Source organism: Sinocyclocheilus anshuiensis, unplaced genomic scaffold, assembly GCF_001515605.1.
Source record: "Sinocyclocheilus anshuiensis isolate Anshui unplaced genomic scaffold, SAMN03320099.WGS_v1.1 scaffold821, whole genome shotgun sequence".
In the NCBI taxonomy this organism is placed as follows: Eukaryota; Metazoa; Chordata; class Actinopteri; order Cypriniformes; family Cyprinidae; genus Sinocyclocheilus; species Sinocyclocheilus anshuiensis.
The window spans coordinates 864968-890834 of NW_015558606.1; the positions used below are offsets into that span (position 1 = coordinate 864968).

Below are 25867 nucleotides of genomic sequence, written 5' to 3' on the forward strand. Positions count from 1 at the left end.
TGGTGCACATTATTCAAACAAACAAAAAAGGACATCAACAACTCTCCTTTCTGGCTGATGTCATCCAGCCCTCATTTTTAACTCCTCCTCTGCAACCACTTTTTATATGAAGCCCATTGCCCCCTATCTGCAATTAATTCCCGATGGATAAAATCAAGTGCCTCCCTCTTTTTCAGTGTAGATACACCACAATATGCAAGTAAGATGAGTTTAAGAAAATCGGAGAGACTGAAAACATCAGAAACATCACAAATACTTAAATTATGCTACCGGAGTGTTATTGTTTTTCTCTGTGTGTTGGTACTTTCGCTGACCATAAACTTTGCTCTCTTTAGGACCCTGCAGGAATATTTGAGCTGGTGGAGCTGGTGGGCAATGGCACATATGGTCAGGTGTACAAGGTAAGAAACTTTCATTGTATTCTTTTTGAAATTATTGCTTTTCCATTACATTTTTCTCCACAGCTACTTTTTGAGCCATGGAAACCAAAAGCAAAAGGACTTGTTGGGATGTGAAGTTTGTCTGAATGTCTGTCCGGGGTTCAACCCAAAATCTTTTTTTTTCCATCTAATAATCTACATTTCTTTCCAAAGAAGTGTGACTGGCTGCCGGACGCAACAATGACATTTAGGAAGACTAAGAATATAGTGCGCAAGTCATATGGACTACTGTTATTATGATACTTGTATTGTGCTTTTTTTTTAATACTGTGGAGCTTGACAGCAGGGCCGTCCCAAGCATTGAGATGGGTCTAGAATACAGATCCCCAACTGGTTCTCAAATCAGCCCCCATGGGCGGCCTTGCTTGACAGACATGGCCACCATTGACTTTCATTAAATGGAAGAGAGCAGCATCAACATTCTTCTTAACATCTCCTTTTTTGTTCTATGAAGGAAAGTCAGTTCTACATGGTGAGGTTGATTTTTGGGTGAACTCTCCCTGTATACCTGAACTGAGCCGGGCATCTTCTGATTAGAGTATTAAACTGTTCAGTCAGATAACGTCCTTGCACAGCCCACCAGAACAGCATGCGGCCACAAAGCTGCACCCTGCTGTGGAACCAGGACATATGCTTGGGAGGAGTAGATGATAGCGATGAGAGAGGTGGCCGTGAGATAGAGAGGGAAGCAGTGGAGGGAGAGATATGAGAGCTGACTCTGTGCTTTAGTGGGTGGAATGTGATAAGAGAGTGTCTGATGTACATGCATCTCTCTTTGCCTTGAAGCTGTAGACAGAGACACACACGTTTCAGATTTGTGGAGCGAGACGATCTGTGCTCAGACAGGGAGGTGAATCTCTTCCGCTCGGCTTCTTTCTGTTCTCTTAGTGGGGTTCTGCTCTGTCATTCCAGTTTGCCCTTCACGTCTCAGACATACAGAGCAGGTCTGAGTGCACAGGTGTATATGGAGGAACTCGAGTTGGTGTACCTTAAGCACAGCTCATCCACTTCAGCTGCACCTGACTGCCCCATCATTCCCTATGGTTACAATCCTTGTATTACTTACACAAAGTTACGTTTCTTGCAGATGAGAAGGAATCAAACGCTGTGGTTGACGACATTAATATCCTTTACTTTGGATCGGTACGGCATGGGGGATTATTTCACCCTGGCTGTTAAAACGTGACAGACGAGGCCTAGCGGAAGTGAAGGTCATTCAGTTATGTTTGTGGAAGTAACTGCAAAATGTCATCAGGCCATGTAGTCAGGGTTTGGAAGTAAGAATGGCATGATGGTTCGGGGCAAGTGTGAGAGGGATTCTGGCCTGTTTATGAAACCATCACTTACCCAATTAGGCCGGTGCAGCATTTATGCTGTTGATTCTGCTTGCATTAGCGCAGAGTTGCTCTTGAGCAGGGGTGTCCAATTCTGCTTCTGGATGGCCAACATTTAGCTCCAGCACACCTGCCCGTAATAATCCTAAAAACTTTAATTAGCATGTTCATATGAGTTTCATTACAGCTAGAGCTATACTCTGTAAAAGATGGTGGCCCTCCAGGAGCAGAATCGGACACCCCTGAGCGAACAAAAGAACTAAGTGAGTAAACAAACAGGGGGTCAAGCAAAGTCTGTTTAAAAACGTGTTAAATTTTATTTCATTTTGAGCACCAAGTTATTTGTTGGAAGTGTGACTTTGTAAAGCAGGGATAGCCAACCCAGCTCCTAGAGTGCTACTATCCTGTAGAGTTTAATCAAACTCAACTGAACCAGGTGTGTTTGAGCAGGGTTGGAACTAAAGTCTGCAGGAGGGTAGTCCTGGGTTGGCTAACCCTGCCCCAAAGAAATCTTAAAGTTTAATGTGTTGAGATCAGGGGTATAGCCAACCCTGTTCCTGGAGGGCAAACATCCTGCAGAATTTAGCTCCAGCTGTAAGCAAACACACCTGAACCTGTTAATCAAGGTGTTCAGGATTACTTGAATCACAGATAGGCGTGTTGGAACTGAAGGAGAAGGAGCAGAGTTGGATACCCCTAGTTCTGAAACTTAATTTTAGTGGCTGAAAACTATCAGATTTCTTCATTTTAGCCTCATGGCCATTGAAATTGTCTGTGGGCTCCAAAAACTTGTTTTTAACTTGTCGTCCCGTTGTTTTGAGATTGTGTGCTTTGTAAGATAGTGAAGGATGGTCGTTTCAGCTGTCCTGGCAGCCAGTCGATGTTAGATCTGCCTGGTGAGACATTTCAAACCACCAGTGAGCACCTTTCCTCATCCCATTCATAATGTAGCAGTAGCCCCTCCAGTTCCTGGAAAGACAGGTCTTTTGCATTTCCTACACTGAAGCTGGGCTTGGGTGTGGGTCACTAATTCCATTCTGTCACATTCAGTACATAATGAAACCATTTCTCTTTTCCCTTTCGATATCTCTGTCAGTTCTTTATCTGAGACTAGCAAATATGATGGTTGCTCATGTGTTTGGTCACACAGGAACTGATATGGCTGAACTGCATGCTGCTTAGCATGGGATAGGTTTACTAGTTACTGTATTTTTAATTTTTAGATTTTTTACATCTTCCAGACCCTTCTGTTCATAGCTAATGTTATGCCTTTTGAGAAGGTTTAGAGAATCTAGAATTTGAGAAGGTTTAGTTGTTCTTGTGGTGTTTTTTTTCATCAAGAATATTTTCAGCTCTGCTTGGGACAGCACTTCTTTCGTTGCAGGAGTAGTAGCACGTTTTCTTCATTCAGCCCTATTGAATAAAAAGAGGCAGGATGTGGTCACTCCTGAAAGTACATCAGTAACTGCAGGGGCTCATCTGAGAGCAGAGTCCTGGTGCTCTCATGTTATTTTGGATGACATTGACCTATTTTTGGCTCCATGCTTCTGGATAAAAATATCTCTGTTTAAATGTCTCCTTGTACATTAGAGACACCTTGTCTGAGCAGAGACACCTGCTCTAAAGACCTGTGTGGAAAAGCTCTCAACTCATCCCTCTCAGACTCTTTTTGTTTCTTTTCTTTATTTCTGTCTTTTTATGTCGCAATATGCAAAAGTCAGGTTAACGCTTGTGTGTTAAATCTGTTTGTTGTTTTTGTCTGATATCTGTAAATCTTATGCAGAGGAACTTCAAGATCTTCAAGTGCAATCTATGAATTCCAACCCGTACTGTTCCAGCGATGAATTTGATGAGCTTCCAGTATGATTTGGATCTTGTTGACCGTCTCATGTCATTTTCTCATACCATGTTTGTGAGCAGTCTAGATAAAATTCCAGCATTATTTTTTTTATATATTTTTTATTGGTCCATTATGCAGTTTTCAAATGCCCCTTAGCCCATACATATACAGTAAGAGCCTTTGAAACAGGTCAGAATAATGCCTGTTGAAGTTGTAATAGGTTTAAATAAGCCACATCACGTCACATTGACTCATAGGATGAAATCATTTCAGAGCTCAATGCAGGCATGAGCCTGGGTGGAGCGACATTACCAGGACTGAACGCTTTTGCTCTGTTGGTGTGTTATGCTCTGTTATGGCTGATTTAAAGTTGAGAGAGCAGTTGAACTGTGTTGTTGTTACTAATGGTGATTCAGCTCAGATTCTTACTGAGCTTGTATGCCTCAGTTGGTTTCGGGTCTGTAGGGTGACTCCTGCTGTAAACGTGACTGGGAGACACTGGTCCTGATTCCACACTGCTGACTGCATGCCAAATTATGTTGTACCCTTTGTTGAATAATTGGATCTGTTTATCCAAACACAGAAACCAACGTATTCTCTTTGTACAGTCGGTTTCAGCTAGAGAGATTTCACAGTTTTCAATAGCTATTTGCATACTAAAACAATATTTATTTAAAAAGTTAAATATTAGCATTAATATGTTAAAGATGTGTAGCGAGTAAAATTATATTTCCTAAGTAATCAGTGCTTTAAAAATTCATTGAAATTATTCATAACAGGTAATAGTCAGCAATAGAGGAAAAATACAGTAAGTTTAAAAAAAATAGTTAATATATCTAACAGCAGTATCAAGTATTCAAGTGGACATTCAGAACTTGAAAAAATACAAACATAATCAGACATAGTATAAAACTATTTAGATAATAGATCTAGTTTTTATTGATGAGTGTTAGATTTGATACATTACTACTAGGGCTGTTGCAATTGTTTAATATAATCATGATTATAGTACCATGAGTACCAAGATTATGATATGTGTTTAACAAGGAAATTCAGCAAATATACAAATGAAATAAAACTAGCATTTTTGCATGTCTTTGTAAATATTTTACTATTTAAAATTGTATTATTCAGTCAACCCCCTGTAACATTTGTTTACTTACAAGTCTTCCTCCTATAATTTGTGTGAATCCGTGACTAAATGACTTCTTAAGGTGTTTTGTTGTAGGCTTACACTGATTGTGAAAATTTAATCATTTTTTACAATTATTTGTTTGACAATTTCATGACCGTAATCTTAAGCAATACTAATTGAATGCTTTCAGAGTTTGACTGTGAATCAGGCTTGTAATTGGCAGTTAACTCAACAGTTTTTCTTTTTCTCCTAGTATAGGCTACTTTGTGTTCAGCAGCCTAGTTAAAAGGAATTAAAAATCTGTTGACAGGTGTACCCTTGGAAGTCGCCCACAGGTCACTTGATCTCACCATGCTCTATTAACATCTGTGTACAGTTTGTCAGCCAATGAATATGAGTCTGCCAAAGCTTGTTTTCACTATGGTACAGGTTTCAATCAGATCAGCATTGTCTCATCTTACACTCACCCTCATATTGCACAAGCAGTCATATGATTTTGTAAGACTAGAAGTGATATTTTGACTAGACACTGTTAATTTATCTAAAACCAGCACTGCTTTTGTTGATGAAGCAAACATTCACATGGTGCATTTCGAAATAAGTTATCTCAAAGTGTGTCTGTTTGTTTTTGCATGTTTTTAAACTTTCCACACTTTATAATGATGCTCCACTACATCAGTTTCTAGTCATAATGCCCTAGGTTGCCTTCTCATTTTGATACACAAATATTTAGATTGCCATATGAGAGATTCATGCCATGTTCATTAATCTTCATAAATCAGTCATGACATAATCATGATTAATCTTGATTAAACAATATCCGGTCATTTGCTTTCTTTTCTTCATCATATTTTAAATGTTTAACATGCATCAAATGGTGGGGTGTGGTTTGTCATGCCTTTACTTGTCCCTGGCAGAAACCAACTCTTGAAACAAAACAAGTCTCCTTGCCAAACCACCAACCAGATGGTCCACTGGAGACTTTTCAGTCACCCAAAGAATGCCATTTGTGCTACGAGGTGTATTAAGGAAACGCAAGTAGGTGTTTTTCCCGTCACGTTTTTGACCAGGACCGTGCCCATAAAGGAAAATGTGTTCTGCAGTGCCATAATAACGGTTGCACATACTTGTATGATTAAGCATGGAGCACAGGTACGGGAAATGCCACCAACTCCCCTTCCATCATTTGATTTCCTTGTACACTACCGATCAAAAGTTTGAAAACATTTGACTGAGTAGTTGACTTTAAACACTTTAGTGAGGTTCACATGTCCTGTGGTGTGTACTTGCTATATTCAGTCTAAAGCTATTTAAACAACAATTTGTTAATTGTTTTGTAATTGACAGGCATGCAGCTTTTATGAGTCCATATCAATTGTTTGTTGAAAAAAAATGTGTAAAACAACATTATGCATCAAAACCCAATTAGCCTACGTTTCTCATGATGATTTTGATCTGAAGGATTGTGCTTAAATGCTTATTAATTTAGTGGATAAATATGATTGTTTTGAAAAGTAATTTTTTGTTGTTTATATGCATTTAAAATAACTTATTTAATAGTTTTTGTAAAAAGTGGAAATTATTATAATAAAGTGTGAATAGATATGAGCTTTTGACTGGTGGTGTATGTAAAAGATTTGAAAGACTACAATTTAAAAGGCCTGACCTTTTGATTTTTCTCAAATTTGTCTGAAAGCGCTTCTAGTTGTATTTATTTTTTCCTCTCTTTCACTTTGTCTAGAAAGCTGTTTTATCATTAGACCACACAGGCTCATTGTATTTATATCATCATGGGGGATACAATTTGCAGTTAGACTTATTAGCTCCGGCCTACAACCATCAATCTTGCACTACAAAAAAAAAAAAAAAAACGCATTTAATCTCGTTCTCATTCTGTCCTCCTCTCTGTAAGTTAATTCCCTTTATTCCACAAGTCTCAGAAGCAGAGTATCTGTCATTGTAATACATATTCCTCTTTTTCTTTCTCTGACTTCGTTCTACTACTTTTATATATAGCGATGTAGAATCGCTAAAAGTTCCAAAGATAGAAAAGATTGTTAAATCTGAATAATTTAAAGCTCTTCCTCAGAGACTGTTGAATATTTCATGGGGCTTTTCAGTGCTGAGGTTCTGCTCTAACACACATATTTGCTTGTGTTTGTTGCCTGTTGCTGAAATTCAGCTAGTGGGAATGATGAGCTCATGCGGAGATGCCTTGTTAATTACAATTCTTACTCTTTACATAATTCATGCCACGATAACATGGAGAGGCGGTGGCGAACGTCGAAGACATGGAGGAACCAAAGGGGAGGTGGAGGAAGAATGTTGCTGCTTGCGTTTGCTTGTCTAACCAGAGTTTGTTGGAGGCAGCTCTCTGGGGGCCCAAGGCAAATGAGGCATCCGTGGTGTTCGAGGCAGGCCTGTGATGAGGGGTGATTAAGCTGCCGATTGCCCCACTGCTACAGTAATTAAAGCAGTTCGCTATCTCTGTTGTGCTCTGCTATTTGCCCATTCATGGAAGTGCATGACTAGAAGCGGAAGAAGTAGTTTTAAACAGCCTGAACTCCTCTACCCCTCACCAACAGGTCCCTAAATGACAGATGGCGTGCATCCTGGCATTTGTCCGCAATGCTCTAAGCGCTCGGGCATGAGGCAGTGCTTCTTGTTGGCTTGTGAATTCCCTTCTCTGACTATTATGGAAAAACATTTCCTATTAAGATGAAAATAGCTTGTATTTCCTTATTGGTGCCTATAAGTCATGAGTGGTATTTTAATTGACAGTAATGGTGAACTAATGTATTGTTGTCCAGGAATTAGGCAGCGGCCTTATGGAATAAAGAATGCATGTATTCATCTTGCTTATGGCAGTATGTACCACCTGCTCCCTCAGCATGCTTTATTATTATTTAAAAAGCAAGATCACATTTCACCCTGAAGATTAGGGGCAGATTAAAAATGAATATGTAATCATTTTATCCATATCTTCAGCTGCTGATTTGGAAGAGTGGATTGAGGAGAAAACGAAAAGATAATATTTATCTTTATAAATGTTAGAACATTTGCAAGTTTTCGAAGCTTTTGAAGGGTTCAATCATATATATTTTTATTTAATTAGAGCCATTTTTTTTTCCATAAAACAATTTTCAATTATCGAATGAACAAATGAATTTCAATAAATGTTAAACTTGAACCAATATGTATATTGACACTAAATGTGACCCAAAGGCTAAATATACTGTATATTCTAATTTGTAAAGCTGTTATGTAACATTTATACAATGGAGTAAAAATATACTATTGTCACAACAGCCTCAATTAACTAAATATTTTCAATAAAAGATCTTGCCAGGTACTCATTGTGAATCAATTTTTAAAATTGATTTGTTTACACGAATCATTCAAATGATTCACTAGAATGAGTTGAATCCTAAAACTTCAATAGACCAACAGTGTGACACACAACTTTGACATGTTGTTATTTTAGTATAATTTATATGCTATTATAGTATTTATTATTATTTAGAATTGGCTTTTTTCCCCTATATTTTCAGTTTATTTAAATTTGTCATTTTTATTAGTTTTTTTATTTCTATTTAGCTTTTTATTTCAGATTTAGTAATTTACTTAAACTTATTTCAGTTAACTGCCAAAGCAGCATTTCATTTTTAAAAATTTTTCACCTAAAATTTATTTCGTTTTAGTCCAGCTTAATTTCGAATAGCAAAATTTTTTTTCATAGTTTGTTAACAGTAACAATACTTTTTAATGTGTAACATTGCTACTGGTTGGGAAAAGAAGCCTTTTACTAGAAAAAGTACAGTTAGTATTTTGAGAATGTTAGTTTTTTTTGGTTACTCCAGTGTGACAGAATTCCTGCTCTTCATGACATGACACTTTTACTTTTCAAACCAAAGCCGAGGAGGCTAATCAAATATTTAGGAGATTGTTTGGTGGTGTGTGTGAAAAGCTAGAGAACGGATAAGGACAAGGCCAGACTTCCCCAGTCAGAGGAGGCGAAGCATTTCCCTTCTTGGTGACTGCAATGAGTGTGCATCACATGGGTTTGTTGTGTTTTAAAATGTGTCACATGAAGTTTGTAGTTGCTCAAGTAGTTGGTATGGCACCAGTCCAGCACAGTGCTTCCCCTGCGTACACCATGTTAAGAGCAGTCTATGAAGAGATGTGTCTGCCAGTGATTCTTCATGTTGTTTGTCTCAGCCTTTCCAGAAGACAGAGAAACATGCTTTGCTAACTTATTTTGAAGGAAAGCTTTAAACAGTTTATTTATTTAAGTAAAAAGGTTAGATTTTTGGTTTGTTTTGTATTGTTTTGCTTTGTTTCGTCTTTTTTTTTCTCATTCCTGTCCATACATTTGACACATTCTCCAGTTCTTTTAATCTCATGCAGTGTAATAGTTAATTTACAAAGCAAAGCCACAGGCCAGACCAGAAGCAGCTGACTGTTACCACTTCCACCTTGAGGAACAGTCTGGTGAAAGTCTGAGATTCTCAATGAGTGTCTCAGCTTGGTTTTGTCTTTATGGATGCAGTGGATCACTTTATATGCTGACTTTGCTATTTCCTTTTAAAGACTTCAAAATTACTCATAAAATATGGCAGAAGGCCGTTTGCTGACTTTGATTTTTGCTTTTGCAGCTCAAAGGAAGAACCTTGATACTTCATGTGATTTACTAAACCATATGCTTTGCACCCATGACTGTGCACTTAAAAGCCCTGAATGCATCACAAAGACATGGGGACTTCCTGTCTCTTCAGTGCAGTGCTGGATATGAACTGGAGATCTGTGCTCTTATTAAGAGTTGCTGGATTGTGACTGGAGTCTGCGCTTCGGTGAAGAGTGAAGACGGGCGTCTGGACTGTTATTCTCCAAGCCGCAGTCTTTCAACTTGAAAGACACAGACGTGTCTGTGAGACTTGGTTTTTCCAGTAGTGATGATTTCATTATTGTCAAATTCTCATGAACCAGATGCTCAGGCTCTCATTTGCAGGAACTGCAAATCATATGCTGATCATTAAACAGAAATCCCACCAAATTTACATGTCAGCGGAAAAGTCACCCACGTCAATACCGTTCTCCCTCATTACAGAAGTGCTGAAAATGTCATTAGATATTTGGTTATAGTATGTCATTCTGAACATACTCAGCCAGTTATGAAGTAAAAAAAATAATAACCCTAACTATTCTCTGATGTAGTTTATGTGGCTGGACTTGATGTTTCTATTAAGATTGTAAGAACAATTCTGAGAAAAAAATATGTAACGGAAACACAGACTTCGTAGCAATCAATATGCTTTCCCGGCGTAATCTCATTACGCATTAGTGCGTTTGTTTGAGTGCATGTGTTTGTTTGTACCGTTCCGTTGAAAACAAGCTAAGCATAGTGACGTGAGGCGAGTTGTGACCAGGGAAGAACACTGAACGTTATTGGCCATCAGAGCTTCTGTATTCGTTCTGCGTAGAAGGGTTCAAGACTTCAAAGTGAAGTTTCCTTCTCTTTTTTTCCCTCGAGGCCAGATGGGAGGTGTGCGATACTGGATTGCAGGAAACCTCACGCTGCTTTCTCGCATGGTAAATCAGAGTAACATCCTTCTCTCTGACTTCCTGGCATCACTGTCTTTCACGACACTATGGTGACTTTAATAAATTGCCATTTTAAGCATCAGACCATGCGCTCTTCATCATAACGCTAATCCAGGTCAAATGGATTTACATTAAAAATGCATCAGGACTGACTCTCGCCTTCGTTACACTCATTAAGATCATAACTTATCAGCACTTCGTCCTTGTAGGTCAAACAACCAGAATGCTGTTGTGAATATTAGACCTTCAGCCAGAGTATAAAAGGTTATTTTGTACTGACCTTGATTAGATTAGATTTTTCTCTCTAGATTCTACACTTAACCATAATAAAAACCACAAATATGATCCCGGTTCTGTGTGAAAGACACTAGGCGCTTCTTTTCTGGCCAAGGTCAGGTCAGGCTGGCGACTGTAAGTCATGGTTCAGCTGAATTGGATAATGAGTTAAACACAGACAGGCTTCTGTAGCGTTGTATGCAGAGCTTTGTAAAGAGTGATTAATGATGTCTCATGACTGAGATGTACAGTAAATCCGAGCTTTTTAATGGATAATGTGTGATCGTCCACAGGAACTTGTGAGAGACGGCAGCACAGTTGTGGAGTAGAGCTTTCTGCTGCACACTGCTTTTGAATCACTGCATTCATGGCCAGGCACAAGGATCTGAGAGTGTGGGAATGGTGGGAGGAAACGGTTTGTGTTGTGAATTTTGATGTGTGGTAGCTGCTGTGTGGTATTTTTTTTTAATAGTTGGATGGTAGAGGGTAAAGGGAAGCTATGGGAATGGAATCGGGAGACGTTGCAGGCTGGAATCAAACCTGCATTGTCTGCTTGAACACCAAATAAAAAAAAAATTAACTTCTCAACTTAAAGCAAAAGTTTTTCCTCATCTCAAATTCAGACAAGACTGAAACTTCTCTCTTTAGTCAATCCCAGGATTCCCACAGTCATGGAAAACCTGGAAATATCAGGGTGTTTGATTTATGTATTTATTTGATTTGATGATTTTATATATTGATTTATTTGATTTGTTGGTTGATTCGATGTTGTTGTTGTTGTTTATTGGTTTTTATATTTTACATATATTTATTTTATTTATTATTTGTTTTTATTTTTCATTTGTCTGTTTTTATTTATCTTTGTCTGTTTATTATCTGATCATAAAACATTTCAATAGTGGATATACGTATTCTAGTTATGCTCAAGTACTGGCTAGAAATTTGTGAGTGCAATCTCTGTAAAAACAGTTTAGAATTCTTATCCAGCAATCAAAAACTGCTAGAAAAGTTACATAAATTTAGGTCAAAGGTGTGGGAACCCTGTAATCTGTGAATTGTATCATAGAATCTGAATGCGTTATCAGTGTTCCATGCTTGATGTAGATGCGTGTAAATGATTGAAGATGGCAGGTGTGTGTGGTGTACTAACCCACCTGGCACTGAAGGCCATCTCAGATTTGATGCCTATTAACCTAGTTATGTCCTGCCTCCCCCGAGGCCTTTTTAACGGTCTTGCCATTCCAGCTCCCTTATCGCCAACCAAGGTTCAATTAGCAGAGCTTGATGTCAATAACCTTCATGCCCCCTCTCCCTCCTCCTCTTCTCCCCTCTTCTCCTACACTTTTGCCATCAATATTCACTGTCTTTAAAAAGCTATTTAGGTCTGGCCACTCCAAGCCGTCAGATAACCACCATGCCTGCAGATGTGACCCCTGATCGACTGATGCCACTTGCTTTTTACTTCCGTCTCTGTTAATCTTCATCTTTGTTTGGCCGTTAACATAACAGCACAATCTGTTTCAGTGTTTTCAGTTGAATTTTTTTGCATGGAGTGGATCCTGAAAATTTACTAGAATGATTTTAACTGATAACTGGCACCATATTTGAGAGCTGCTGTGGAGGTTTATCAGATAGTTCCCTCAAAAAGGAAAATTGCTATCATTTACTCTGCCACATATCATTCTAAACCTGTATGACTTACTTTCATTTGTGAAACACAAAAGAAGGTATTTAAAAAAAAAATGTTTCTGCGTTTTTCCCCCTCAAACAATTAAAGTCTGTTGGGTCGAAACACTGGACTCCACTGACCTTTAGTGTATGGATTTATTTTATTTTTTCCAAAATATCTTTTGTGTTCCACTGAATACAAAATGCATGCAGGTTTGGAACGACATTAGGGTGAGGAAATGAGAAACTAATTTTTGTTTGACTCATCCTTTTAATTTTCAGTGTTCCTCACATAAAGCTGTATTATGTCTATGAAATATAGAACATAAATCATTTGAACCACTTATGGTGATTATTCTCATCTTTCTGAGTTTTAGCCTGTGACAATTAAAAAATGGCAGTATAAGGGGCCATTCACACAGAATGCATTTTTGCTTTGAAAAACGTGATTCTGGCAATGGAATGGGGAAAACATCCAAGGCCTCTGTGTTTTTTTGTTTGTTTTTTTTTTAAGTAAATTTTTTTTTAGAATGCTGTATCATGCAAGACTCTTTAAGAGATGCAAGCACAACAGCCAAACACATCTGTTTAGTGCATGTTTACATGGAAAAACAATGGAAAATAACAGCGGAATGAATAAACATGTTCTGTGTGAAGAGTTTGGAAAAAGATCAATAATAAACTCAACTATTACTGTAAATGAATTAGCTTGGAGCCTTTTTTTGTGAATCAGACTACAGCGTTGCCGTGTGTTCATCTTTGCGTGCAGCTAGCAAACATGGCACAATAGAAAGATGTGTTCTCTGTTTATTGTTTTCTTATTCTTTCACGGTATTCTGTCTTTTTATCTCATCGCATTCAATTTAGACTTGAAGCTCACAAATTGAATTTCTTCAGTAGCGGGAGAGGAAACACTGCTTCTCTTCTTCCTATCTCTTCTCTCCTCTTCTTTCTCCTTCAGTCTTCCTCTCTTTCCTAGGGCAGAGTGTCTCGGCTATGTAAATGTATTCCATCATTCCGGTGACCTCCCAGGACTGCCAGAGCATGTCATTGCTTTTCTCAGCCTGCCTCTCGCTCTCTCCCTCATCTGTCCGATCAGGCCACCTCTCCCCACCTCCCTCTCCTCTCACCTACAGACATCATGTTGGTTGTTTGACAGGCCTCCTGGCAGGGTATTGCACAGGAACCTCAGCTGCAGCCTGTCTTCCTTAGAGGCCTCTGACATGAGGTCCAGACACAGGAGCGCATAACTAAACAGTCATGCAGAGAAACAACAAAAGCTTTCCCTCTGTAAGCGGAATTCATTACATGCCAAGAAAGGATCTCCCTGCCGTGCCGTTTTTGGTAGTGCAGTCATGTTTAGTGTCTGTAAGGTTGGGAATAATGGAGAATTCCATGACTAGGTCAGATCTGTCACTTTAGGGATTTCCCATTCACCCGCTCCCTGTGTTTTTAAAAAACAGTCCCTGTGTTAGTGATGTGAACACCTGCATGGAATCTGCATCCTGATTTCCACAGAATTGAAATACCCACTCAGTTTCTTGTCTATTAAATACTGTCATTAAGCTCATTTCATCTGTCATTTATTTAACTCATTATCTACATCCACTTCACATATTTTTCTCTAATGTCAGTGCTGAGAATGTCTATAAAGTCAGCAGATTATGTCTGGTACTGACCCTGCTGATATAGAGTACTGAAGGCGTTCAGCTCCCAGCAGACCTTGAGTTTCTTCGGGATTAGCCAGGCTCTATGCTGCCCTCCGACCAGAAAAGAGGATTGAATTATGCTGTAAATAGAAGCTAGCCACAATATGGTAGTGTGTGTTTCACGTTTGCCATGTTGCTCTATGCCATAGAAAGACAGTAAAGCCATTAAAGCAGTTAAATGTAGAAGAGGAAATTACAGAACTGATAGTTCTAGTTATATTAAAATATAACAGATATGAATATATCAGTCTTGTATCACCATATCAGTCATTGGTGGATATTTATTTATTTATAGTTTATCTGAATGAATTGATAATGCTGATATTGAATATTATTAACAGTTAAAGTTAATTGTTCTTGCTCATTTCTACAATTTTTACATTTACTTTGCTGTCATTTAACACTTGCTTTAATCTTTAAAAACACCAGAAATTTAATGACATTGTTAATCTTTAGCAAGCTTTATTTTATTTTAATATTTTTTTTATTCTTTTCTTTTTAATTATAAATAATTAATAATTTTGCTATTGACCATTTATTGGTTAACAGCCATAACATGAAAATAATTATTGACTATATATATATATATAGAGGCCGTAGGCAATCATATATATGCTATATATAATAATCTCTTAAAACTACAGTCAGTGACACAAAAACAGTATTATTTTTAAATTTTAGTGGATTTGGGTGTCCGCCATGACACTCGCTGTGAGAAGTACTGGAAGCGGAGTGATACAAACGTGAAAGGGCGTTCCTGTGGTGATACCAGTACAATATCTCACGGTTCTCAACCAATCAGATTTGAGAACCAAAACTAGTGTAATGTATATCCGAATGAAATGGCTTCTTGAATGAGAAAAATGTAGGGTGGGATGGATTTTGTCAATCAGGATTGTATCACTGTTGTTTGCTAATTGCTGCAATCTCGTGAGTAACAATAACCCTCCCCTCCAGCAACCTAATGTTTTTGATTATGAGGCTATAAAATGTATGATGTGCATTGATAAAACCTTTATTATAAACACTGTATTATAGCAGAAAATAAATAAATAAAAGAAATTGACTAGGAATGGCTATGGCTTATTTTAAATGCTCTAAAATGGTGTGGCTTAAATAAGAATAAAATTAATCAAATTTAATTTAATATTAAAAATAGTTATAGTAAACCTAGATATTCATTTTGAGATTTGCATTTAACAGTATTATTAATACTTTTAAATAATAACTTGATGTTGGCAAAGGTAAATTAAATGTGAAAATAGTAGCAAATGAGCACATATTTTAGTTTTCATTCGTGTCAAATTGTGCATTGTTCCTATATTATATAGGGTATACTCTTTAAAAATAAAGGTTCCAAAATGGGGGGTTTTGTTGCGATACCATAGAAGAACCATGTTTGTTTACAGGTTTTTTTAAAATCTAAATACCATTTTAAAAACCTAAAACCCTTTTCCACTATAAAGAACCTTTGTCCACTGGAAAGATTGAAAAATGAATGTTAAATGTTCTTCATGGAATCTTTTTAGAGTGTATTTTATAGTGTCATGAGTGGAGCGGAGGGCAGAGAGGTGTGTGGGTGATATGGCCATCCTCTTAACACTGAGGCATCCATCACATAGGCATGATGTATAAATCCCATTTCTATTGATCCAGTCTCGGGAAGGAGAGGGAGAAAGGTGTGGAGAATGGAATGACTTGGATGACTGAAAGCAGAGGAAAGATCCAAACAGCTGATGAGTCAACAGAGAGAGAAGAGGGGACAGACAGTGACCCCACTAAGCAGCCATAAGCTGTCTGCGCTGCCGTTTTAATTGCCTTTTCTCTTTTTAATTAAAGCTGCTCTGCAGAGAAAGTCGAGCTGGGAAAAGTGATTTATATTTCGTTTGTGTCTGGCAGTTTTACATAATTGATTTGTTTATCGTTGTGTCTTGTTTGGTTTGGTTATTGTTTTTCAGATATATGTAAATATATCCATCCCCACAAATGCCTGTTTTGTCTGTGGTTCTCTTTTTCTGTTGGTTTTCTGTTGTTGTTTTTTTTTTATCTTGACGTCTCGGGATTGTGAATTGTGGCCAGAGAAAAACAGCCTGCATGTTTTGTATCTTTTGGCAGCACAGTGCAGAGCCCAGCTTTGGTTGGCTGCATATTTGTTGGTATGGAAACAGTCCACAAAATACCTGCCACCACCCGAGCTGGAATTCCAAATGTTCTGCACTGCAGTCCGACCTCAGGGCAGTTTTTGAGCCCTTCAGATGTATTTTCATTGCTGTTGTTTTTGGTGTGGGAGAGAGTACCTCTTTGTACTCCTTTTGATTTTCTGACTGACCACCTATATTTGGGGGACCCCTTCTCTGCTGGACCTGTTTGTTGGCTCAGTTTGTTGTTGTTGTTTTTTAAAGTTGTATACACTACCATTCAAAAGTTTGGATTCAGTAAGCATATTAAAGAAATTAATTCTTTTATTCAGTAAAAATGCATTAAACTGATCAAAAATGACAGCAAAGACATTTATATTATTAAAAAACTTTTTCAAATAAATATTTTTCCTTAACTTTATACTCAAAGAATCCTAAAAAATAACTGTCTCCACAAAATATTAAGCAGCACAACAACATTGACAACAATAAGAAATGTTTCTTGAACCGCTAATCAGCATATTAGCATGATTTCTGAAGGATCATGTGACACTGTGACTGGCAAATTCTGCTTTGCCATCATAGGAATAAATTACATTCCTAAATATATTAAAATGGAAAAGTTATTTTAAATTGTTATAATATATCTGTTAATATCACTCAGTATGGACTTTCAGTTTGCACTTTTCCCGTGTTGAGTTTGTTGTCATGGTGGTTGATTTGATTCATTTCAGGTGTGTCATTAATTATCTGTTCCGTTCTTTGCTGCTGGGTCTCGTCTGTGTTAGATGTGTTGTAGCTGCTCTCTTTATGTGGATTACTTACCTGTGGATTTATTAAAAACTGCCTTTTGCCTTCATCGTGTCCGTGTTGGTTCTACAACAGCGTTGTGTGACAATTTCACAATATTGTTGTTGTTGCATTTTTGATCCAGTAAATGCAACCTTGGGTAGCATAAGAGACTACTTTGAAAATCTTAACGACCCCAGAGTTTTTGAACAGTAGTATATATTTTTAAATTTGTATTATTTATGATTTATTTATTGTTTGTTATATTTCTTTTAGATATCATTTTTAATGATAAAAATGATCTAGCCTAATTGTTTTTAAACTAGGTTTATTTATTTTTTTATTTATTAAATAGTAATGTTTGCTTGTTGCCATATTTCTTCATTCAGTTATGAACCTGTTTTAATATAGGCAAATAATGGTCAATATGCAAATACATCTATGATGTGCCCTTAGGAAGAACAGTCCCTAACCCTCGAATGAATGATGCCAAATACCATCAATGTTTCCTCAGTGCGATCTGATTGGCCGTTCCTTACTGGCAGGCGGTTTGTCAGTGGCTTCCTGTGCGGCAGCTCTAATGTGCAGTGTCACCAGGCGGATGCTCCTGCTCTCCCGGTCTCACTGTAATTACTTTGCATGCTTGACTGACTCTCTTCATTAATGGCAGAACACTCTCAGCGCCCACTGAATTATTTCATTGATCCTCTTTTTGTTTTTGACTTCTTTTTAATTTCAAGCTGAACTGTCAGAAGCAAAGCAGAATTAAAGCATTATTTGCAATAAGATTATTTGCAAACCCATTATTTACAGGGTGTGAGGGAATATTTTTTCATAACAGTGTTTACAGCTTAGTTTGACCTTCCTTTGTGACAAATGATATGGTTATTTATCAAAGATCTCGGTGCTTTTTGTGTGTTTGGTTTTCTAGTACTGTGAAGTCAGTAGTACTGTATCGTCAACAACCTCCTGACTGCAGTATGTCTATCACAGTTCTGTGCATTGTGTTAGTCATGATATGATCCGAATGAAACCATGTGTCGACTAGAGAGGGAATATGCGTTTCAGTCTCTCTTGCTCAATTCATTAATAATAATAATAATGTATTTAGTAGTAGTATTATTTCTGTTGTTATTATTGTTATTTTTTAAATTGTTATTATACAGTACCTCATGAAATTGTCTGTCTGGAATGCAGGCTTTAGAGTTCACACTTGTTTACAAAATCTATTTCGTCTTTTTAAAATTTTATTTGTATTTGTAATTAAATCATAGAAAAAGAATGAATTCATAAATAAATATAGTAGATGTAAATAAATGAATAAAATAAATTGATAAAAATATATTCAATGTAGTAAATATATTTGTTTACTTGAATTTAATAAATATTATAAAGTAAATATAGTAAATTGAATGAATGAGTAAATAAATATAATTAAAGCATATAAAATGTTATTTACTAACAATTGAGAAAGAAAATGGATGTGTAACAGTATATTGGTTCACAGCAGTTTAATGTTCCTGTTGCTTTCTCTGTCATGAACGTTAATCAAACAACAAAACACAAAGAAAAATAACTTTTGTCGCTTTAACACTGATTTTGTTAGATTTAGTTTATAGTGAAAACTATGCAGTGTTGTTTTACATTTGATTCTTCAATTTCTGTACCTGAATACTGGTAGACTTACCTGAAAAATATAAAGCACTGCTTATTTCATTTGTATTTTTCTGTTATTTATCTGTGCTTGTAATTTGTTTATTTCCAATGCTGATTTACTCGCATACAAAATCACCCCAGTCATTGATTATTTTTTTTGTAAATAGAGCTATTGAAGTCATCTGATTTTTTTTTTTTTTCATATCGCAATATATATTGCAGGAAAAGAAAATATCGCAATGTGAGTTTTTTCCAATATCGTGCAGCCCTAAAATATAGTAAATAAATATTTGCTTAGCTGTATTTGTTTACTTGTTTACTAAAAGTAAATATAGTAAAGTAAATCAATGAATAAATAACTAATATAGTTAAAAAAGTAATTAAAGTGACTGACTGACTGACTGACTGACTGACTGACTGACTGACTGACTGACTGACTGACTGACTGACTGAATGAATGACTGAACGAACGAACGATACAACGAGCTAAAGTGTTGATACATAGGCATGATAAAATTTTGTACTGATATGATAGCCGTTTTTTTTTTCATGATTGTCATCTCAGTACCGCATTGATCGGCTTTTGTTTTCACATGGAAAAGCTTCCCACCTGAATTCATCGGGCTGAGCTGATGATGACTTCATCAGCCCACTGACCTGCTCTCCCCATAGAAACACTCAGCACTTCTGAGACCGTCATAGCAGCGGTGAGGATGAAATGACCTACTCATCAGTCTATGACCCCTTCTGTGTCATCATCTCCACTCTCGCCTCCTTGCATTCACTGTTGATTGAATAGGATACTATGAAAATACGGGAATTCGGCCACAGACCCCGGCTCTAAACCATGTCCTGTAATCCTGCATATTGTCCTGACCAATCACGACCCTGAGCTTCATTTGTCCGTGCGCTGCGCTGACGTGCGGTGGCAGAACAGGGTCTAGCTGCATGGCTGTTTGCTGTACTGATTTGTGTTCAGAGATGTGCAGAGACAAGGCTGATTGTGACCTTGTAACACTGTCACTCCTCACTGAGAGTGTGGTGTGGCCTGCAGGCCAATCATTTCCATCTAGCCTGCTGCTCTTTTCTCTGTCTCTCCTCCATCGCTCTCTCGCTGTGGCTCTGCTTTTTGCACTCTCCTGGGAACGAAGTAGCCCATATTAGCAGCCAATAGTGTATTCATAGACATATACAAGCAGAAATGTACATTATCCACATTTCTGCTCCATGTAGGTCACAGGGGATGGATGTTGTGCTGGAATAAAGCTCATAGTATCAGGACGCGTTTCGGAGCCCCTAAGTAATTCTGCTCGTCAGAAATGATCAGAGATTTGAGGTTGTTTGTAAAATCATATCTTCTTTACAATAATGCTTTGCACACAAACAAATGCAGTTTACAGTATGTTATTGCATGATCAAAAGAATAGTTAATTCCAAAAATGCTAGTTCACCCTCATATTGTTCCAAACCTGTTTGACACATATTTCTGTCGTACTGGAGACAGTACAAAGAGGAAGCAGGCCTCTTAAATAAATAAATACAAATGAATATTTAATTATTGGTAGTGATCACAACACAAATTAAAGAAAGAGCTATTGTCATATAATCATCATATTAACAAAAGCATAGTCTAGTCTTAATGACATTCCTTATACTGAAACATGTATGTACATAAGCTGGACCAGGGCTGTTTCTAAAATTCTTTTAGTTTTGTTTTTCACTTCATTGTCCTTGCAACATTTCCCTCATGTCAGTGCTTGCCTGATATAATATCCCCACAAGACACGGATTTGAGCTTTGAGTGAATTTCAAGGCTGCCTTTAAAATTTCTAAAACATTTTTATTTGAGAGTTGAGGGGGATTAATAAGCTGTCCAGTATGAGCTCTTTCAAACAGAATTTAAGATTTGAAGGGGTAGAGAAAATTTGACTTTCTCTCCTCTGTTTGTCTTTCTCATCTGAGTGCTTTCGATTGTTTGCAGCTCAGGAGTCAAACAGTAGAGCAGCACAGAACTTTAATTTGATAAAGGGTAAATTTGTCCTTCTCTGATCTAAGTGGAGAGACATGGATTGAACAGAGCAGCTCAAACACACTCCCTTCAATTGCCTAGTAGATTTAACAGAAATCTGGTACTGCAAAATGGGCATTTCTCTTACTGGATATGTGCTGAGAAAATTTTATTTAATCTGACATAGAAAAAGCGTGCAGACTATCAATGATATCTGTACAACACTAGCTCCATTCATTCATTCACTCACTCTCACACACACACACACACACACACACGCACGCATGCATACATGTATTCATAAATGGATTGTGCCTTAAAATTCTGCCACTGTAGGCCACTCACTGGTTTTGGAACAGACTTCATATCTGCCATACCTATTTGGCTGGATGATAAACAAAACATTATCGTTCATTTAAATTTTCTCCAGCACTGACTTGGATGTCAACGTTTAAGCTAACCAACGGCCGGTCTATCAAAGTGTCTGCAAGCCGTCTGAACTTAATGTAGCTCGGAGCAAACTGTGCCAACTGGCCAGCAGGGCAACGTTCCATGAGCTGTGTTTATCAGCCTAGATGAGCGAAAGAGGAGCAATCAGCAGTTCTTATCCTCCGGTGGACTTGCACTGCTTACTGTAATTGTTGCTAGGCTACTGTATGGGGAGCTGCTTTCATTTTAATGGCCCTCACTGGGCTTTGTAATTGAATTGGTATGCAAAAGAGAGACAGATCCAACAGGCCCACTGTCTGATTAGAGGCTGATTGCACACTGGGAGAAAAAAAAAACATTGTGTTGAATTATTTGCCATGGCTCTGTTTCTTGGCCCTCTTGGATGATGCTTGAATCCCAGAAGGAATTGTTTGAGGGTGACGGAAAAGAGTGACTGCATCTCCCAACGTTCATTAAAACTTGTTCAGTTAATTCCAATAGACTTTTCAGATAGTTTAGTTTTATTGATTCTAGAGTAGGGCTGTGCGATATTGAAGAAAAATGCGATATGCTATACCTTGTTAAATGCAATATTCGATATGCGATACGATATTGCTTAAAGTGTGTAAAATCAATTTAAATTATATTTTAAAATATTTAAAAATGAAAATTATATAACCAATTTGTTTCACATTCTTTCTTGGAAAATAAAGAATCACTATAACTTCTGAAAGTGACCAGCAGTGTTTTAGCATTACATAAAAAGTAATGTCACAAATCAGAAAATGTAATTTAACATCAATGTGAACATACAAACAAAAAAATTAATGACACTAATTTTATATCATTGTAACTTTGCTTTCCACACACTTTAAGTACTTCATATACCACAGCAAAAACTATAGTCTGAGAAAGTTCAAACATGATTAAAGGCAAGTGAATAGTCAGTAAAAAAGAAAGAAATAAAAAAAAAAAAAAAGAAAAGAAATACACAATTGACAAGCTTAGATAAAATAAACAGTAGTATTCAGGTACAGAAATTTAATAATTGTAGCCTATTATTAAAATAATAATGATAACGCACTGCGTTGCGATATGCATATTGCGATATTTCGATAATTTCGATATCGCGCAGCCCTATTCTAGAGCAATACTTAGTGACTGAAAATGGAATTTTTCATGCAAAATATATATAGATTGAATTATGACGAGCAGCTGAAGTGTTTACAGCTTTTGTGTTTATTGCATGCTTTTCTGTGTCCTTCTAATCAGTCTTTTTGGCTCTGACTCATGGAGACTTTTTTCTTTTTTTTCTTTTTTTTTTTAAGTTTACTCTCTCACTTCACATGAAAATAAATATATTGAAGACAAATTTAGAAACACAGGCCACACAGTGGTTTTTCATAATCGTGATCCAGTTTTTTCAGTGTTTTAGAACGGCTGGGTTTTGCAGTAAATAATGCTCCACATGAACTCCATCTCTACAAGCTTATTTTGATGTTTCCACCAGAATAAAAACTTGATTGTTTAACATTGAAAATGAGGAAATGAAGACACAAATATTAGTATTATAATTGTACTGAAAACTTTAAATTATTTAAAAAATGAATTACAGTGAAAGTGTGTTATTACAGTAATTATTTTGAAATTGAATAATAATAATAATAATAATAATTATTATTATTAATTATTTGTGCAGGCCTACAATGTCAGTTTAATACATTTTGTTTACCCATCCAGACTGTAGCCACATTCAAAGTGTCCAAACTAATTTAAAATATGAATTTAAAACTAGTAAAAGTGCAACAATGTGATTTAAGCTCTGAAACCACATAAGCTCTGTCATTTTTCACCTCTTATTTGCATGACATTGAAAACTTCTCAACTGTTTGATGCTCTCACCGTTTGCTCCACTCCACTGTCAGTCCCACAATCCCCCGAGCTTGCCGCTCATCTCCCATAGAGAATGAATTAGAATATCCCACTCAGCGCCGCACCAGTGGACGTGTACAGTTAGCCAGAAGTCTTTAGATGTGGTGTAACTTTCCTCTCATCTGTGTTTAGCTCAGAATTTTTATTTTCTCTATCCCTCTATCTGTTTTTCTGGTGTCTGAAGAAAGAAGGGGGGGAAAGCGTATTGCGGCGTGTCGAGGTTTGAGCCGTTGAGATTTAATTAATATGAGTGCCAGCTGCCGATTGGCTGATACCGTAGGGAAGATTGTCACCACGCTTGTGACCTACATCAGAAGGAGGATGTAGCAGATAGCTGAGGCCAGACACCCTGAATTAGTAGGAAGTTGTTACTTTTGTAACTAAACCAGTTCTGCCCAGTGATGCCCCTTATGGTTTCATTTAGTTCTGTCATGACAACTCTCGGAGGGATTGGCATGGTAATGTACATGACAATGTTAATGTATTTGGTCTTGGTGGAATAGATCTGCTACGCTGCTGCTGCGGCAGAGCAAGTACCGAGACTTGCTACTGCCAATACATCCACAACATGCTGCTGTGAGCGTGTAAGAAATATTGCTGCTGCAAATATAACATACATGAAATAACCCTCATATAGCATACATGAATCACCTCGTAGCAGATCTATACAGGTGGAGCTGGGGAAGGTGGAGGGTTTCTGAAGCAAGCTGCAACTGCTACTGCAAGCAATAATCATATATTTGAATGTTGAGCAGTGAGCTCATTGGCTACCGATACAGGAGAGAACCAATCAGCTGTGCCATGTGATAATGATGTCAATAGGTCAGATTGAGTTAGACCTATCGGACTGCGCCATCTAGAGTTTCATGCCAGAACTCTGTATTTGTGAATGCTGACTTGTAAGAGGGACTAATGTGTTAATGAGCAAAGGGGGGATGGGAATATTATGAGGACGTGTTCACAGTGAAATCTGGGTTTAACTGCTCTGACACAACTTGGACTCCAGTGAACAAAACCTTCTTGTAACTCAGAAATGGGGACAGACCGCCTTGACTGTAAACCTCCATGTGATTGTGATTTGGGAATTGTATGTGCCTGTTTCACTGTTGGCCTGTGCTTAAACAAATGAGCTTCTGTGGGTGGTTTAGTGATACTGAGAATGAGTTGCTGTATTGAGTTTTTACAGTTTTCTTTTTTTATGGCCATAATGAATGAGAGCCAAATTAGAATGATTTCTATTAGAATGATTTCTGAAGGATCATGTGATACTAAAGACTGCAGTTAATGACTGGTGAAAGTTCAGCTTTGCCATCACAAGGAAAAAGAAAGAGAACAGTTTTTTTTTAATTGTAATAATATTACACAGTATTACTGTTTTATCTGTATTTTTGATCAAATAAATGCAGCATTGGTGAGAATGAGAGACCTAATTTCAAAAACATTTAAAAAATCTTACCAACCCTGAACTGTATTACACCTAGTTCTAAGGTTTATAGTTAGAACTGAAGAACAGCATAGTTATCAAGTCAGTGCATTCATTCTTACAGAGTTCACATGGCTTAAAGTCCATATCTTTAAAACGAAAGTATTTATCAGTGCCTTTTAGATTTCACATAGTGATGATATGAAGTGTGCATGACAGTCCAGCTATTTTAAGAAACAATTCTTTTCAGGTCAGGTGATTAAGAAGCATGCTTAAGAGAGATAATAAAAGATTGTTCACAAAACAAATATGCCCATTGAGGTTTATTATTAGACAGGTGTAATCAAGTGTAATATAGGTGTGATCTGCGATATTAATGTCAACAAGCCTCTTTTTCGCAGTAATTAATTGCAAATTATGGAACAAATGTTTCTTTGTGAAGTCTGTATTTATTTGTATAAGCAGAAAATGCTGGGATTGCGGTCAGATTTCCTTGAAATATATTACTTATTAATTAAAGCTTTTGTTGACAAATCAAGCCTTATTTGGGCATTTCGTGACTTTTGCCTGTATTCTCTAAGGACACAATCAATTTTTGTTCTTAGTTTGAAATTGTTGTTTGTTTCCTCTGCCTAGAATAGGAATATATGATGCGATAAATATATTCATTGAATGTTTAGGTGTTAATTCTTTGTTTGTTTCCCAGGCATGAAGTCACAATAATATTCCAAGTTTTAAGCTTTTTTCTTAAGCACAACCTGTGTTTGTTTCTCTGCAGGGCCGACATGTCAAAACAGGTCAACTGGCTGCCATCAAGTGCATGGATGTCACAGGGGTGAGTTTATTTTCATCTGTACTTCAGTATCGACCTCTTATAATGCTCTGAAGCTGTTGAGGTCTTTTACAGACAAGATGTCAAAGCCTCTTGAAGAGTCCTCTGCTCTGATCTGCAGGTTTATTTTAGACTTAATTGATCTCATTTTTTAGTATATCCATATATCCTCAAGGCTTAGTTTTCCCTTCATTAGTTCTCTGGATGATAAAATATGATATGTTCTTAATAACCTTTTAGCATCCCTCTTTATAATGGAGCAGAAAATATAAGGCTACAATGTCTTCTGTGTTTTTAAAGTAGAGTTTGGGCTGCAATGCTAGCATATGAATTGGGAGTGAATTTTTTTTTATTCAGTCGCAGTATTTCAGTCACGTCTGTTCTTTTTAACGGCATATTTTTCCAATCTATCTTTTTATCTGTAATCTAAGGTCAATTTAGCATTTAATAAGCTGTTGTAGATTTTGAAATACCGTAGCGAATTCAGTTCACAAGCTGTTATGATTTCACTGGCCACTGTTGGCTGTGTTTGTAATGGCTTATGGCTGCCCCCTGTTATTTCAGGGTGAATAATGCTTGATTAGCAGATTACATCGATCCTTGTTTTGTAGGACGAACGTCTTCCCTGTACTATGGACTACGGCTTTTTTCAAAACC

General features: G+C 37.1%; 1 protein-coding gene across 1 annotated transcript in view; it reads left to right on the forward strand.

Moving 5' to 3' along the window:
- Positions 1 to 340: 340 nt before the first annotated feature.
- The window catches only part of LOC107680235 (TRAF2 and NCK-interacting protein kinase-like), a 67983-nt gene continuing 42456 nt past the window's right edge, over positions 341 to 25867 (forward strand). The window contains exons 1-2 of the mRNA XM_016476038.1: positions 341 to 401; positions 25157 to 25213. Coding sequence (XP_016331524.1) covers positions 25199 to 25213 — 15 coding nt within the window. The 5' untranslated portion in view covers positions 341 to 401; positions 25157 to 25198. The remainder of the gene's footprint in view (positions 402 to 25156; positions 25214 to 25867) is intronic.